At 41.6% G+C, this 14,405-nt stretch overlaps 1 protein-coding gene across 1 annotated transcript in view; it reads right to left on the reverse strand.

Moving 5' to 3' along the window:
- LOC126176032 (orcokinin peptides type A-like) overlaps window positions 1-14,405 on the reverse strand; it is a 418,366-nt gene that overhangs the window by 145,705 nt on the left and 258,256 nt on the right. The window contains exon 2 of the mRNA XM_049923162.1: window positions 2,761-2,842. Within this exon, the coding sequence (XP_049779119.1) occupies window positions 2,761-2,842 (82 nt within the window). The remainder of the gene's footprint in view (window positions 1-2,760; window positions 2,843-14,405) is intronic.

Raw genomic sequence — 14,405 nt, forward strand, 5'->3', positions numbered from 1 at the left:
AACCACAATCATACCATCTCTCTACCATTCCACTCCCGAACAGCGCGCGGGAAAAACGAACACCTAAACCTTTGTGTTCGAGGTCTGATTTCTCTTATTTTATTTTGATGATCATTCCTACCTATGTAGGTTGGGCTCAACAAAATATTTTCGCATTCGGAAGAGAAAGTTGGTGACTGAAATTTCGTAAATAGATCTCGCCGCGACGAAAAACGTCTTTACCTTCCAATAATACTCATTATATTAAATAAATCCTCAAAAATATTCAGATAATGTCTTGGAAGTTGCTTCACTCGCTGATTGATTTCAAAACATGTTTATTAGATTTTAAATCTGTCCATCTGCTTTTTGTTTCCCTTCCAAACAGAATTCCTTCGCTATTAACAGCTTTCTGTCTGTCGTCAATAGTTTGCGGCTTTCACAACCACAGAAAAGCACACTCAAGACGAACGACTTGATAAATAATTTTGTCTTTTCTATACTAAACGTCTTGTTCGACAACAGTTGTATTCTTTTAATGATAGCACGTTTTGGCATTGCAAATCTATGCTGATCAGCAGTCTTGTTGTGAAATAATGACATTTTCCCACTTTTTCTGATTCATTTCTTTCAGTTTTCATATTAGCTGTTCATTCTCATATTTTGTTAGCTTTCTATCATAATTTTGGTTCTTTTTGTGTTGTTAAGCTGGATCTTTTTCAGAATAGTGCAAGCTGGATCTTTTTTTAGAATAGTGCAAATTAAGATAAAAGAAATTAGTATAATCTGATCCTTAAAACAGACTCAGTGCATGGGAATTCCATTTACCTTAGTTCCATAAGCTTTTGGTTTGAATATCTTCATAGCTTTCTCGATGAAAAAGTCAAAGCCTATCGTTACAAAGAGTACCGCCTCATCGCTTTTATGATGACAACTTTAAGTTGGTCTCCATTAATCTATGTTTCTATTCTTTGGTTTGCGGATAAGTGTTATTTAATTCTATCACTAATTAATCTTAACATTTATTAATTAATGTTAACACTTAATTCCATCTAAAGGAACGTTTGGAGTAGGAATTAAAGTCCAGAGAGAAGAAATCAGAACTTTGAGGTTTGCTCATGACATTGTAATTCTGCCAGAGACAGCAAAGGATTTAGAAGAACAGTTTAAAGAAATGGACAACGTCTTCTAAGACGGTTATAAGATGAACATCGACAAAAGCAAAACGAGGCTAATGGAATGTAGTCGAATTAAATCAGGTGATGCTGAGAGAATTAGATTAGGGAACGACACTTAAAGTAGTAGATGAGTTTTGTATTTGAGAAGCAAAATAACTGATGATGGTCGAAGTAGGGAGAATATAAAATATAGACTGGGAATTGCAAGAAAAGCGTTTCTGAAGAAGAGAAAATCGTTAGTATCGAGTATAGATTTAAGTGTCAGAAGTTCTTTCTGAAATTATTTGCATGGAGTGTAGCCACATATGGAAGTGAAACATGGACGATAAACTATTTAGACAGGAAGAGAATAGGAGCTTTTGAAATATGGTGCTACAGAAGAATGCTGAAGATTAGATGGGTACATCATGTAACTAATGAGGAGGTACTGCATAGAATTGGGGAGAAGAGAAATTTCTGGTACAACCTGACTGGAAGAAAGGATCGGTTGGTAAGACATATTCTGAGGCATCAAAGGATCACCGATTTAGTCTGGAGGGAAGCTTTGGGGTTACAAACAGTAGAGGGAGGCCAAGAGATGAATACAGTAAGCAGATTCAGAAGGATGTAGATTGCAGTAGTTACTCGGAGATGAAGAGTCTCGTACATGATAGAGTAGCGCGGAAAGCTGCATCAAACCAGTCTTCGGACTGAATACCACAACAACAACGACAACAACAACAATTCTATCAGTCCAACTATGTCTCTTTCCAAACTATGAAGGGTGTACTCCAGATAATGCTGTCAAATGCCTTCTTTCTGTCAAATTAAAGGCTGTTTAAGAATTCTTGTTTAATACCGATATAATCACTAAAAAGCTCCGGAGACGATGTGTTCTCTTATTCTTAAAGTTTGTCGAAAACCTAACTGATTATCCAGTTCTAAATTTATTTGTTCTTTTTTTGTAAAATATGTATTTGAGCGTACTTCCTGCGACTAAAATTAGGCTTATCTTTCTGTAATCGTGGCAGTATGTAGCATTCCTTTTTTACGAATGAGAATTATCTTAAATTTTACAAAATCATCTCTGTATCCATCCAGACCAAGCTTCGTTTAATTTTAGATCATTTTTTCCAGTGGAAACACTATTTTTTTTCCAACACACAACATTCCATACAGGTTGTAACTTGTACATTTTTGTACCGAACAAGAAAGAGCTTTTCTCAAACACAGTGTTAGTGCGGCTACATAAGGTAGTGTACAGGCGTACAGTACAATACGAATCTCACGAGGCGAGTTGCCTGAGGACTAGCTCTCGCGAAACACAACTTACACGACAAAACAACGACAAGACCAACACGGCGTACGATAGGCTGTGGACACTTGATTAGCAATGGAGCATCTTTGTATGCACGAAACACACACACACACACACACACACACATACACACACACACAAACACATAGAAACGTACACACACACACACACTCACACACACACACACACACACACACACAGGCAGACAGGCACACACACAAACAGCGTGCACGAGCTGTACGTGCGTTATTTTTTCCCACGATATTGGAGAGTCTCATCGTGTAGCGAGCCACAGCAGATACTCACCGATGTTGTCGAGGTGGCGCACCAATCCTTCCTCCAAGTCGTTAGGTTCATCGCGGTACTGCTGGAAGCCGCTGGAGACCATCTGGAACAAGAAACGCGTGTGTCGCTCAGTTGGGCCGAAGTCCCTCACACGTACATATATTACGGACAATTGTAAAAATGCTGCAGCCAAATGACTTGCATTTCTTAGGATATTATACTCACTGCTGAGCATTAAAATTGCGACACTGTGAAGGATGGAAAATAACGAAATACAGTACAGTACAGTAGGAAGAGTACAATATTAAATTTGTCGGTGATTTGGGGGTGGATAGGGTGCTAAATTTATTAGACGGCAGCAGTGACTCTAACCAGGACGGATGTCGAATCGAAGTGAGCTTTGATGACAGATATGGATATGTCGTTCCACGCTGTTTCAACGTTAGATTGAAGGTATGGAACGCGAAACAAGGTTACGGTATTGGGTGATATAATTAGTAATCATTTGACCACCGTCACAGTGTGTGTTTAAAGCAAACCTGTTTTGCTTCCCCATAGTGGCGCTATTAGCGTGAAATTTTAACAGGTATAATCTTACAGATGTAAATAGAAATGAGCGCTTGGCGTCATTGGCCGGGAGTCCCCTTACGGGGCAGGTCCGACCGCCTTGGTGCAGGTCTTATTACAATGGACGCCACACTGGGCGACCTGTGCGCCGGATGGGGATGAAATGAAGATGAAGACAGCACAACAGCCAGCCCCTGAGCGGAGAAAATCCCCGACCCAGCCGGGTATCGAACCCGAGCCCGTAGGACGGCAATCCGCCACGCTGACTACTCAGCTATCGGGGCGGACATCCTACAGATGTAGAAACATGTCTACCAACTTTCGTTTATGTCCCACAGACATGTGTTTTTTTCCGTCAGTGTAGAAACCTTACAACACGTAGGAGAGGATTACCAGTTGGTTACGTTGGATATGAGGTACTTTTAAATTGTTTCTGAGCCAATATGACCAAAAATAGATTTTTTTAATCTTTAATTTATTGATTTATTTAACCTGGCAAGATTAGGGCCATCAGGCCCTCATTTACATCTAACCAGGCATTCTACTTATTTTACATTCATACGTTTTAATAGGCATGTTAACCTACATCTAGTACAAAAAGTGAAATAAACAATTAGAAATACATACATATAGAGTTTATATTCGTAGATCATAAGTACTGTTATAATTAGACATTACTGAAGAGACAAATTTTAGATAGGAGTGCTGGCAGCAGGGAGTGTGAGGGAGACTCATGGTGAAGGGAGGAGAAGAATAGAGAGACATGATGAAACATAATTAAGGAAATATAAAGGAAAAGAAGATTGCGTGGCTAATGCCAAGAGGAAGGCATCTCAGGAGCAAGATAGGAGACGCTATCTTTGCTATTTGACGGATGAGAGCATTGGCCTGGTACATTAATTTTGTGGAGAACTTTATGAAGATGATAGTAGGAAATGCTTCAACTTCTTCTTAAAAGCAGCAGGAGATGGAATTTTGCGCAAGGTAAGGGGCAGTTTGTTCCAGAGGCGGACAGCGGCAACTGAGAAGGAGTTTGCAAAAGTTTTTGTTTTGTGAGTGGGCACAGTTAGGATACCAAATAAGAGTGACCTCGTGTTTCGATTGTGATGGCATGACAGGTTTTTAATCTCTGAATCAAGGTACTGGGGTGCTTGCGCGTCGAGGAGTCTGTGAAGTAGACATAGAGTGTGGTAGGCACGCAATTTGTCCGGCCGCAGCCACCCTAGCTCGGAGTATGAAGCACTAACATGATCATATCGGCGAATGTTGCAGGTGTATAGCCTGATGTGTAGTTATAATTCTGTTTGTGAGTGGACAGAGGAAAGTCGGTGGCTTTTTCGACACGTGTGGAGTGCTTTTCCTCATATACTATTGTTTGAGGAATTTCCATATTCTTGCTTGAATATTAGCAGTCAACAGTGCGGTGTGTTGCAGTGGGAATGGCAGGGAACAATAAGTCAAGAAATTGCTTCTGTCTCGGCTGTTGTGCTGATCGGCTTCCCTAGTGAAAAAACCGCCTAGTACGGGCGCAGAGCGGGTCCTGTCAGTGACGTCACGTGCGTTGACGTCATTGTTACACAGGACGGCCCGCATCAGGAGAGACGAGAAGTAGCGAGACAAAGGACAAAGCAATAATGAAGAGCAGATGCCTCGCGCTGACGCTGCCGCAGCGGATCAGGCAGCTATCTCTGCCCATCGACCGGTATCGGCGGCCTCTATTTATACGGGCCCGCGGGCAGCAGAAGATTAACACCGCCCCGGCGAGGGAAACATCGGAAAACCGCAGCCCCCTGCGGCGCTATAGTTAAGGATCCCGGAAGAGTCGGACAGAGTAGAGCGTCCGTCTCAATACATCGCCAAGACAAGCTCACCGAACAATAAACGTGGGTTACCTTTAAGGGGCTCCGGAAAGGCTCAAAATCATGAAAAGTTCAATTTTTACTTTTTTGCGTTTTCTGAATCTGCAGACTATTACCTTTTAATAGATATATAATTTATTAAATTCCGAAGACTACAACTATTTTTAAATTTTTTTTGAAATGTGTTCTACATGGGCGTGACCCACTGTGGCGTTGTTAAACTGCTGTCAAATGGTGTTATTATTAACGTCCGTGTTCATCAGGTACATTTTAGTGATGTGAGATAAAGTATGTGTTGTGGCTAACCTATTTTCAGAGACTTAGCAGCACCTGAACTGTTGAAAAAGTGTATTCACGGAAAAACTCAAAACCCCAATGATAGTGTAAATAGTGTTATATGGTCGAGAATCCCCAAGACTGTATTTGTTGGAATAGAAACACTTCACTTTGGTGTGTATGATGCTGTTGCGACTTTCAATGATGGCAACATTGTAAGGTGCAAGGTATTTAGAAATACGGGAATGAAGATAGGTTCTAACATGGTGCGAGCGATGCTTGCTTTAGACAAGGAACGCCTTCGGGCTGCAGACAGGGCTGTAAAGAGTCTAGAAATACAAGCAAGAGTAAACAGGAGGAGGAACAAGAGGAAGCTGGAGGAGGAGTTTGCAGAGGATGAAGATAATCCATCCTATGGACCTGGAATGCACTAAAAAGTTAATCCAATCTTTGTCGCTCGATTCCCAAAACTTTTATTTTCTCATACTAATTACATGTTTTCTAAGGATCTTCCAAACATATTTGTTTCAAACTTTCAGTAAATGTTACACAGTACCTTCTGCATAATTTAACACAGCCTTTTTCCAAAAAACAGTATATTTTTGAATATATGAATAAAAAATTGCAAAACAGTGTTGTGAATTTTCATTACAATTGAAAAAAAATCATCTTTAATAACTGAACTAAAATTTTGTAAAATCCCTGTGTTTAGTTGTAGCACATATTCCAATAAATAATCTGTAAAATTTCAACTTCTTACCTGAAATACTTTGTGAGGAAAGATGTAATTTATAAGCGTTATTTTAACATTGCAAGTATAGGGCGTTCCGGAGCCCCTTAAAGGTCCAATCGGTTGCGAAATTAAAAACGCAGTGAAAATCCGATGAAGTTTTTCGCTCATGTGTTATGCAGTATCTCTGGTATGCATGTAGATCGCGTCGCGTCTCCCTTTCCAGTTCTGAGTGCACAGTGAACACTTAGAGATACCCAAAACAGCAATGTCCCGCCAAATGTGAAGTGTGCCCGGTCATACGATTTCTTCATGCTGAGCAGTTCCACCTGATTTCATGCCGACCATATAACGCATCGTGCGTGACAGCAAAGTGCTATGATGGTACAGGAACTCTGAAGCAGGACGTACGTACGATCATGAAGCAGGCTGTCAGGGATGGAAGTGAGTGCCAACAGATGATCTGGTACAGCGAGTGCATCAGGAAATTCGAGAAAATCGTTTGCGAACGGCAGTTCAGAACAAGCGAAGAGGAATGTTGTCTCAGGTATTTTCGGCCGCCCACTGCAGCTGCAACAAAGACGTTCCAGCAGCGTTTTCGTTGGGAAGTGTTTGATCACGCACCATACAGCCCGGATTTGGCTCCCTCTGTCTTTCATCTCTTTGCTCGCATGAACCACTGACCGTGAGAACAGCATATTAACATAGACAAGTTGCAGACGAGCGTAGAGGATTGGCACAAAGCCGGCTGCTGTGACCGAGCGGTTCTAGGCGCTTCAGTCCGGAACCGCGCTGCTGCTACGGTCGCAGGTTCGAATCCTGCCTCGGGAATGGGTGTGTGTGATGTTCTTAGGTTAGTTAGGTTTAAGTAGTTCTAAGTCTAGGGGACTTATGACCTCAGATGTTGTCCCATACTGCTCAGAGCCATTTCATTGGCACAAAGCACAGGTGGCTGCTTTCTGCCTTGGTGTCAAGCTACGACAAATATTTAAGTCGGAGTGGGGACTATGTAGAAAAACAGCTGGAAGGTATGGTTAAATGTTGCAAATATAGAAATTTTGGTTTTCGCTGTGGTTTCCATTTCACGACCGATCGGATCTTGGAAAAAAAATAGACCTCGTACATATTCACTACCTTCAAAGATCATACTGGCGCTGAGGAGCGCTGTAGACGATATAGAACTCGTATCCGACTGCCATGTCACCCTCCACCGCTGGCGTGAGAGTCAGGTGGTGCGTATGTGCACAGTACTAGCACAACAGGATGCGTCCACTCGAAGACGGACAGAATGCCAGAAAATGTTTCCCAATTTACTGAACTATCAACGTGTCTGGAAGTAGTGGTGTGAGAATACAAGAGGGCGTAAAAGCAGTACTCACTGTCACTGAAATGGGTTTCAAATCAGACAGGAATTACTGCTCTCAGTAAAAGCAAATCTATCTCAACCAGTTTCTAAGAAAACATCGTGAAAGGACGTGCATGCAGTCAACTTTGTGAAGTCGGGGACTTTGCCAAAGGCCAATGCTCACAGTGGCACATAAATCTGCACGTCTTTCTTGGACCCAACAACGCAGAAACAGAAGAGTGTACCAGCGGAGATGCGTAGTGTGATCTGCGAAACGTATTCAGAAAGTAAGCGTACTGTGACCATAACGGTTTGTGACTTTTTGTTTTTTGAGGTCTGGCAACAATGAGTGTTGAATGCAGGATCCCCTGAAGACAGGAACACGGTAGTACGTAAACATTCGTTGTAGTGTCCAGTTGCGTGAAATATGTCGGTAAGAATTCCCGCCAAGTGGGAACACGTGCTGCCATCTGCTTCCTACTCGTGGAAGGAGTAACATCTTCCGAAATTATTTCACGAATCAAAACGGTTTAGGGCGAAGCTATTAGGTAGAGAATGAGTGTGTTTAGGTTCAATTTAGACCTTCGCTAATTTACCACAACGATCACTGTGTTGTCACCGCCAGACACCACACTTGCTAGGTGGTAGCCTTTAAATCGGCCGCGGTCCGTTAGTATACGTCGGACCCGCGTGTCGCCACTATCAGTGATTGCAGACCGAGCGCCGCCACACGGCAGGTCTAGAGAGACTTCCTAGCACTCGCCCCAGTTGTACAGCCGACTTTGCTAGCGATGGTTCACTGACAAAATACGCTCTCATTTGCCGAGACGATAGTTAGCATAGCCTTCAGCTACGTCATTTGCTTCAACCTAGCAAGGCGCCATTACCAATTACTATTGATGCTGTAAAACATGTACCGTCAAGAGCGATGTTCACCATTTATGGATTAAAGTTAAGTATTCCAGCAGCTACGTCCTTTTTTTTGCTAGTCTCATTTCCTTGACCTGTTCCAGACGTCACGCCAGCCTGCGTGAGCTAAATCGCGTGCCTTTCGGCTTCCTCTCATAGTGGGTTGGCTCTCTTGCCAATCCACAACAATCACCATACCCACGAACGTAAGAAACTCATCCCACTGTTATTGCAAGTTCCCTACTTTCATACACGTCCCAACCACAAATTCGTCCCGTCTGCGACGTGTAATGAATAGCATCTCACATATTTTCACATTTATATCAACATATACACCATGCAAACCACTGAAAAGTGCATACTTCCCACTGTAACACTTTTTAGGGCATCTTTCTATTCAGTTTGTGTATTGTGCGTGGGAAAAGTGACTGAATGCTTCTGTACGCTCTGTGATTACTGTAATCGTGTGTTGATGGTTCCTATGGAAATAATAGCTAGGGGTTTGTAATAATAATTCCTCGCTTAAAGCTGATTCTTGGAACTTAGCAGGTAGGTTTTCGCGAGATAGTTGGTGTCTGTCTTCTAGCGACTAACAGTTAGGGCTTTTACAGCATTTCCGTGACGCTTGTCTGTCGCTAATCAATTCTGTACCTTTCTGCTGCCCTTATGTGCACACGTTCAATATTCTCTGTTAGTTATATTTACTATGGGTTCCACACACTTGAGAAGTATTTTCGAATGGAGAGCGTAAGTGTTTGGTAGACTCGTTGCACCTTCACAGTATCCCACTGACAAACCGAAGTTTGCCGCCTACTTTCCATACGACTGAGCCTCAGTGCTCATTCCATTTCATATCACTACAAACTGTTACACTGAGGTACTTGTATGGGCTGATGAATTCTAACTGCGGCTCAGCGTTATTGTAATAAAAAGATACTTTTTTCTCATTTCTTGAAGCGGAAAATTCCACATTTATGAAGGATTGTCAATGCAGCATGTTGGAATCTTATCAATCTTATCTTTGTTAATTGTAAAACTTTTTTCATACATTTCATTTGAAGATAATCATACCATCTAAGAAGCATTGAGGTTACTATTAATATTTTCTGCCAGTTCATCAATATAGAACATGAATAACAAGGATCGCATCATATTGCCATGGACATGCATGAAATTACTTCTACGTATTTCAGTGACTCTCTGTCCAAGATAACATGCTCCGCACTCCCTGCTAAGAGATTCGCAATCCAGTCATAAATTTCGTTTGATACTCCATTCGATCATATTCTGTTAATAAGTATTGACCAAACGGTTTTCGGAAGTCAGTAAGTATTGCATCTGCCTGACTGCTTTGATCCATGTCTTTCACGACGTCAAGTGAAAAAAGGCGAATTGGGTTTCGCATAACCTATGGTTTCAGAACCCACTCTGGTTGGCATGGACTAGGTCATTCCGTTCGAGATAGACTTCTTTAAGCTCAGAATATGTTATAGTACTCTTTAACAAATGGACGTCAGTGACACTGGAGGGTAGTTGCGTGAATCACCCCTACTATCCTTCTTGCAGACGGGCGAGAGCCGCTAATCAAAAATAAGATCTTCTTCTTAGAAATCCCAACAGGTGACAGCTCTTTTACTCTAACAACTCCCACCGTCTCCCTCTCATAGGTGAAGATAATGTCCGCTTCGTCACAATACTCCTGCAACAGCTTCACGATCATCACTTTCCCACACACACCAACAAATTTGCCTATCTCCACATTTAATCCACGTGAATGTCTTAGCAACATATTCCCACAGCACCCGCCTCTCCGCCCTAGTTTAACTTACCCACATCCTAAAGTTAGATGTTTTACTACCACGCTGCAACGATTTTTATGGTAATTTTAATAATTTTGTTGAGAGGAAAGAAGATGAAACTGGAACAAGAGGTGCAACTGATAAATGTACACGAGTGGGTCACTCAGGTCATTTCAGCACGAGAAAGAGGGTCTGAAGCAAGAGAGATGGAAAATGAACGTATTTTAGGACTTCATACCGTTTCTCCAAAGGTATCACTACTTCTCAAAGAGACAGCGAAAGTGGCAAAAGTAAGAAATAATTATCCGTTAAAACACGGCTACTCTGCTCTACACTTTGTGACGTTCTTGTCAAATTCCAACTCGTTTTAGAAGCTACATCTACACCTATATTTATACTCCGCAAGCCACCCAATGGTGTGTGGTGGAGGGCACTTTACGTGCCATTGTCATTACCTCCCTTTCCTGTTCCAGTCGCGTATGGTTCGCGGAAGAACGACTGCCGGAAAGCCTCCGTGCACGCTCGAATCTCTCTAATTTTACATTCGTGATCTCCTCGGGAGGTATAAGTAGGGGGAAGCAATATTTTCGATATCTCATCCAGAAACGCACCCTCTCGAAACCTAGACAGCAAGCTACAACGCGATGCAGAGCGCCTCTCTTGCAGAGTCTGCCACTTGAGTTTGCTAAACATCTCCATAACGGTATCACGGTTACCAAATAACCCTGTGACGAAACGCGCCGCTCTTTTTTGGATCTTCTCTATCTCCTCTGTCAACCCGACCTGGTACGGACCCCACACTGATGAGCAACACTGAAGTATAGGTCGAACGAGTGTTTTGTAAGCCACCTCCTTTGATTATGGACTACATTTTCTAAGGCCTCTCCCAATGAATCTCAACCTGGCACCCGCCTTACCAACAATTAATTTTATATGATCATTCCACTTTAAATCGTTCCGCACGCATACTCCCAGATATTTTACAGAAGTAACTGCTCCCAGTGTTTGTTCCGCTGTTGAAATGTATCAGGTAAACGTCACGAGTGCAGGAATGCCAGTCTGCACAGTCGTGGAAAACATTAATCTGTATGGTGAATTGTTTAGTCTAGCGTAAATCCACAAGTTTACTGTGGATTATTGGTTTGTTCGATGTTAATTAAGAACTTACTTTAGAGAGACTGTCAACTTGTTATGACAATATGCCGGCCGCGGTGGTCTCGCGGTTCTAGGCGCGCAGTCCGGAACCGTGCGACTGCTACGGTCGCAGGTTCGAATCCTGCCTCGGGCATGGATGTGTGTGATGTCCTTAGGTTAGTTAGGTTTAAGTAGTTCTAAGTTCTAGGGGACTGATGACCACAGCTGTTAAGTCCCATAGTGCTCAGAGCCATTTGAACCATTTTTTGTTATGACAATAACATCATGCCGTTCAAGTCGAGATATGCAACATTTAGCAAATTTAAAACTAGCAAGAATAATCATGGAACAGACGGCAATAGAAGACACACGACTGTTTTGTGAGAAAGTTCAGCAACAACTGCGTTTTCTAATTGAAGCAGTCATATGCAGTTCTGTTTATGAACAGCGCTATCTACGTCAGCAACAACTGAATTATCTAACTGAAACAGTTCTGTGCTGTCTATTTAGGAACAGCGCTATCTACATCATCATTGTGTGTATGAGAGCATTCAGTAAAAGAAAAAACGTATGCATTAGCTATCAAGCACACGAAACACTTTTTTGTCGATTACCGGTCTCTTTGGTCAAATCATATAACTTGCAGCACAACACGCTTGTCGACAGCACTACTACTGTCGTACAGAAGTAATAACTCGATATGAAAAAAAGGTTTAGAAAAATACTCCGATTAGTCACCATAAAAAACGATCGTGTTGTGATTATGACGACTAATAAATACTTTATGAGAAGTATAACTGTATTATTAATGATAACACTTGGTTAAACACAAAAATTTGTTGCGAATACCGCAAGAAATTAAAGGAATCGGAACTCACTGTAGATGATCATTAATACTGAAAGCGTCAGGATTCTTAATTTTTTGAGTTATTTGCAGAACATTTCTGAAAAATGATTATCATCACGTTTGGCAACCATTATTATATTCTTGTTTAACACACCATACTTTCAATCTAACGCTGAGACGCAGCCATAGGGCATATACGAAGAAGACATTTCGACTAACATTATTGTCAGTTAAAGGCCAGGTTCAAACATTTTTAACGGTTTCCAACCTAGGTTGTCAGTTCTTTTTTGTTAAGAATCACTATTGAGTGTCGTAGGACCGTTGCTATTCACAGGATATGTAAATGACCTCGTGGATAACATCAGAAGTTCACTGAGGCTTTTTGCGGATGATGCTGTAGTATATCGAGACGTTTTAACAATGGAAAATTGTACTGAAATTCAGGAGGATGTGCAACGAATTGACGCATGGTGCAGGGAATGGCAATTGAATCTCAATATAGACAAGTGTAATGTGCTGCGAATACATAGAAAGAAAGATCCTTTATCATTTAGCTACAATGTAGCAGGTCAGCAACTGGAAGCAGTTAATTCCATAAATTATCTGGGAATAGGTATTAGGAGTGATCTAAAATGGAATGACCATATAAAGTTGATCGTCGGTAAGGCAGATGGCAGACTGAGATTCATTGGAAGAATCCTAAGGAAATGCATTCCGAAAACAAAGGAAGTAGGTTACAGTACATTTGTTCGCCCAGTGCTTGAATACTGCTCATCGGTGTGGGATCCGTACCAGATAGGGTTGATAGAAGAAATAGAGAAGATCCAACGGAGAGCAGCGCGCTTCGTTACAGGATCATTTAGTAATCGCGAAAGCGTTACGGAGATGATAGATAAACTCCAGTGGAAAATTCTGCAGGAGAGACGCTCAGTAGCTCGGTACGGGCTTTTGTTGAAGTTTCGAGATCATACCTGCAAAGAGGAGTCAAGCAGTATATTGCTCCCTCCTACGTATATCTCGCGAGATAAAATCAGAGAGATTAGAGCCCACACAGAGGCATACCGACAATCTTTCTTCCCACGAACAAAACGTGACTGAAATAGAAGGGAGAACCGATAGAGGTACTCAAGGTACCCTCCGCCACACACCGTCAGGTGGCTTGCGGAGTATAGATGTAGATGTAGATATTTAGAATTATTTGATTGAGTGTCACTGAAGCCAGAAGCCAGTTAGGGGGAACTACATTCCGCCTAAAATATAAAATTATAAAACTAATTTGCTGATTCTTGTCGTCCGCTTGCATTTGGTGAGTAAAAGTGGTTCTGTCAAGAAAATGTTCCTGCGAAGTTGGTTGATGAACAATTAATAATTTAATGTGACATAATCATTCAGTGTTAATTATACGGCCTTGTAATAGCATTCCGTGGCCTATACCGAGCTATTCTGATGTGATTTTGGGAACAGCTTATTCACTCTGATGCGTGATGTAATCAGAGTGATGCAAAACGATCACTGTGTATCACCGCATATCAGGTGTGATCCATTAATTTAATGACGCAATCCCCTAAACAGTCCATCATATCACCATGGATTATGTGTCACCCTGTCTTTCGATAAACACTAGCACAACTTGGCCTGTACAGAAAAGTAAAAACTGGACTTTTACACAGGATCCACTATCCGACACCTAGAAGAGTGAACACATTTATTGTATCTGGTACTAATTAATCAATCATTAATTGCACTAAAGTAAGACTCTGCAAGAAGTATGTTATTTGCTTTCGAAATTTAACTGAAGTGCTACGTAAATGTATGTTTTGAGCAAAAGACATCTTAGACTGCAGGAATTGGGCTATTGTCGGCCTCGTACACTTAAGTGGAATAAACCGCTCAAAATAAGTTTTTGCACCACCAGCACATCTGTGAAAGTAGTGGGCCTAGAGCCAAGTGATAAATTAAAGAATAAACCTTAGGAAACCAAAAAAATAGCTTTCCTGTGATATAAAAACGATAACCAAAACAAAGACAGTATGTTTGAAACTGCACTCCTTTAACATGAAAATCTGCGGTTGACGAAAATTCAGTACCGTGTTACTCTACCCCATACATGGTTGGGCTTTCTTTGGCATACTGTCCACAAGACGGTAGAAATTTTCTGCTCGTGCCTGTTCCATCCCTCGACGTTGGCCGTACTGAGATT

The sequence above is a fragment of the Schistocerca cancellata genome, chromosome 3, assembly GCF_023864275.1.
Source record: "Schistocerca cancellata isolate TAMUIC-IGC-003103 chromosome 3, iqSchCanc2.1, whole genome shotgun sequence".
Classification (NCBI taxonomy): Eukaryota; Metazoa; Arthropoda; class Insecta; order Orthoptera; family Acrididae; genus Schistocerca; species Schistocerca cancellata.